The 3621-nt window shown below is 53.4% G+C and overlaps 1 protein-coding gene across 1 annotated transcript; it reads left to right on the forward strand.

The window, feature by feature from the left end:
• Positions 1-43: 43 nt before the first annotated feature.
• Positions 44-3621, forward strand: EAH_00065030 (type I fatty acid synthase, putative; the record flags this gene model as incomplete). Its single annotated transcript, XM_013392904.1, has 3 exons — positions 44-462; positions 601-1812; positions 1917-3621. Coding segments are annotated over 3 exons (3336 nt in total), but the record flags the coding sequence as incomplete, so codon positions are not given.

Genomic DNA, 3621 nt, shown 5'->3' on the forward strand with positions numbered 1-3621 from the left:
CTCCAGGCGCCTGCACGTGTCTCATGCCTTCCACTCTCCTCTGATGGCCGGCGCCGTCGCGGAAATGGAAGCCATTGCCTCCAAGGTAAACTTGCAGCCTGCGTCTATCACAATTGCTTCAACGGTGCGTGGACGCGTTCTGGATCCGTCGGAAACACAAGATCCGCACTATTGGGGAGAACAGCTTACACTGCCTGTGAGATTTAGAGAGGCTGTGGAGGCGGCCGTAGCAGCAGTCAATTCCGATCGAATCGTATTTTTGGAGGTCGGGCCACAGCGTACGCTGGTTAACCTAACTGGCCAAATTATTAGTAAAGAAGAGGGTTTCCAGGTGGAGCTTCTGAACATGGTTGAACGGGGCGAAGCTGCAGATGAGGAGACGCTGATGGAGAGGCTGTATCAATTTGAGCATACGTGCAGTTTTCCCGACGCGCGTAGTGGGAAGCACACTTGGAACCACCAGTAAGACAGCTGCACCGCTGGCACTGACGGGGGAACGCGCCAGTCACATGCATTTCAACCAAAGTTGTCGTTCTTGTGCTTTGCTGGGGCAAGCATTTATAAGCTGTGTCTCCTGTTTTCGATGCTTTTTGTTGATAGGTCCTTCGAATGGAGAAAGGTTGCTCATCCACTCATTGACAGTGACACTGCCGCCGGCGCTATCGGATCCGGCAACGAAGTCACTCACTGCGAGGCAAGCATTCGTAGTGGTGTCCTTGATGTGCTAAAGGACCACGTTGTATGGGGGACACCTATCCTTCCAGGAGTTGCTTTTATTGACGCGATGCTGGGCGCCGCCTTGGCACACTCTGGCTCCCAACTTGGCGAGGATGGCATTGAGTTGCACGACGTGGCAATCATGCATCCAATGGTTCTGAATGAAGGCCCAGAAAAGTGGGGAACAGACGTCGCACACTGCCCAACCCGTCACAGCGACGTGCGACTGACACTAGGACTAGAGAGTGCTGGTGAACGCACTTATGTTGCTCTGTCCTCGAGCCACACTGGCAGTGTCTCAACGGATGCTAATCTCTCCCCTGCAGTGGTACATGCGGAAGGCTGGATTTCATTGATGGTTGATGCAAACGCTGCGAAGCCACCAGCAGTGGACATCAAAGAAAACGCCAAACGTATCTCCGAAAACATGAGCCGGCGCTACACTTCAGTTGAAGCCTATCAAGAACTCCGAGGGCGCGGACTAGAATATGGCCCCCGCTTCCAAACAATCGAGGAAATAAGTATCGCCGGAGACTCCGCAATTGTTGAGCTCCGGTTCCGGCATGAAGTAGCTGACTTTGAACGCAGCTTTATCCTACACCCATCAATCCTTGACGGATGCGTACAGGCTGCTGCTCTGGTTGTGCTTCATCACATGCCTAGCTGCGCAACAGCTCTGGTGCCTGTTGCGGCATCAGATATCAGGGTGTGGGGCAGTACAGGCGTATCCGGCAGCTCTTTCTGGGCAGGCATACATATAGTTGGAGGCAGCACCCGCCCAATTTCAGAATCTGAGGGAGCCGTCGTTTCCATTACGTTGTTGGATGGCTGCGCTAATTTAGTTGCACAGATTGGCACCATGCGCCTGCAGCCAGTAGTGGAAGACCAGGTTCTGCCGAAGGAACGGGACCTTGCTCGTGGCCTATTGTGGAAAGTGAAGTGGGTTGAGGGCAAAACTGGGCATATGCTTCGAAAGCCTGCCAAGCAGGGGCGAGCGTTGCAATGGCTGGCCTATGGAGTAGAAACAGAGACTGCTTGTTCGATGTTTCAAAGGGTGGACATATCTGAGAACAGGGGCGAGCGTTGCAATGGCTGGTCTATGGAGTAGAAACAGAGACTGCTTGTTCGATGTTTCAAAGGGTGGACATATCTGAGAACACCAGTGTTGAATTGCACTGTTGCTCCAACTCCTTGCACAGTGATGCGGACGGCGTTAAACTGGATGAGTGGGATGCAGTTCTACACTTTGGCGGCGCATGCCAGTGCTGGGACGGAGCAGTGGACTACACAGCAGACGTCTTGGCGCTTCTCCAGGGCATTGCAAATCATCTGGGTGCCGCTGGAACCGAGCCGATACCCCCAATAGTCATTGTAGTTGCAGGCGCTTTTGCTGTAAGGCCTGGGGAACAGGCGGCTCACCCACTTCTAGCAGGAGTTCGCGGTCTCTGCCGGACGGCCCGGCTTGAAATGGAAGCCACTGCGAATCGGCCTGTGCCTCTTTTACTGATAGATCTTGAATCAACAGGTCAGCAGGCAGCCCACTTCACGACGGAGATGATTCACCAGGTCGCATCAATTTTGCATGCTTATCATTCCACAGAACCCCGCCAAGGGTTCACAGCAGGTGGGCGGCAATACGTCATGACTGAAGTTGCTGTTCGCGGAGGCCGCATGTTTACTCCACAACTTACGTTCAGTGATATTCGCCTTCTGCCGGCCGCGCGGGCAGGGGACAGAGTTGGGCAAGGCGAAACATGTATAATAACAGGCGGGCTCGGTGGTTTGGGTCTCGTTGTAGCCCTTTGGCTTGCAGGCAACGGTGCGAAGACGGTTATTTTGCTCTCTAGAACAGGAACACCCCCGAGGGAGGGAACAACTGCAGAGCTTTGGCAGCAACTCACCGAGAAGTGCAGGCGCACAGAAGTTATCGTTCAGCAGTGCGATGTTGCCCGTGTTTCTGATATCGAAGAGCTGTTTGCTCGCATTGAAAGCGGATATCTGGTTTGCCACGTTACTGGTAAGCTGCATTTCGTGAAACCTTTGACTGGCATCTTCCACAGTGCAGGGGTGCTCGTGGACAAGCCACTGCTACAGCAAGACCGACGCTCCGTGGAGCTGGTGTTCAACCCAAAGGTAGAAGGAGCTTGGAACTTGCACAAGTGCCTTGGAGCGCGTGGAATGGAAGAACAGCTAAAGTACTTCGTCATGTTTTCTTCATCTGTCGGACTACTGGGAAACGCTGGTCAGGCGAATTATGCCGCTGCTAACTGTTGCATCGACGAATTGGCGCTTTATAGACGCTCACGTGGACTTACTGCCCACAGCATTCAGTGGGGTCCATGGGTAGAGCAAGGTATGGCAGCTCAACTGCAGGGCCGCTTCGCAAAGGCAGGCTTTGGAGGCATATCGAATGCTTTGGGTTTGCTTACCCTCAATGCTACGTTGCAACAAAATACGGAGACAGTTGTCGGGTGCCAGCCCGTGTACTGGGGTCGCTTTTTCCCGCGTTACAGGTTTGCCACTCCAAAAGTCTTTGAAGAGATCGGAATGCTAGAGACGACCGCTTCTAAGACACTGGCTGCCACGTCAAGCTATCGTAGTGGACCTCGCGTAGAGGCCACGCAGCAAGCAAACGCAGGGAAACAAAAGGATAAGCGTAAGCACATTCAACAGGTTGTCATGCAGGCTGCAAAGTCCGTCCTGAACGTAGCATCGGGGGTAACGCTAGAGGCACCCCTACAAGAGCTTGGTATTGACTCCTTAGGCGCGATCGAATTCCGTGATGCAATTCAAGCCGCACTAAATGTCAGGCTGAGCGCAACGGTCTTGTTCGACCATCCAACCGTTGACGCGCTGACCAAGTTTCTTTTGCAGGAAATTAGCGAAGAAGAAACTACAGAGACC

This window comes from Eimeria acervulina, genomic scaffold (genome assembly GCF_000499425.1).
Source record: "Eimeria acervulina Houghton genomic scaffold, Eah_scaff2093, whole genome shotgun sequence".
Lineage (NCBI taxonomy): Eukaryota > Apicomplexa > Conoidasida > Eucoccidiorida > Eimeriidae > Eimeria > Eimeria acervulina.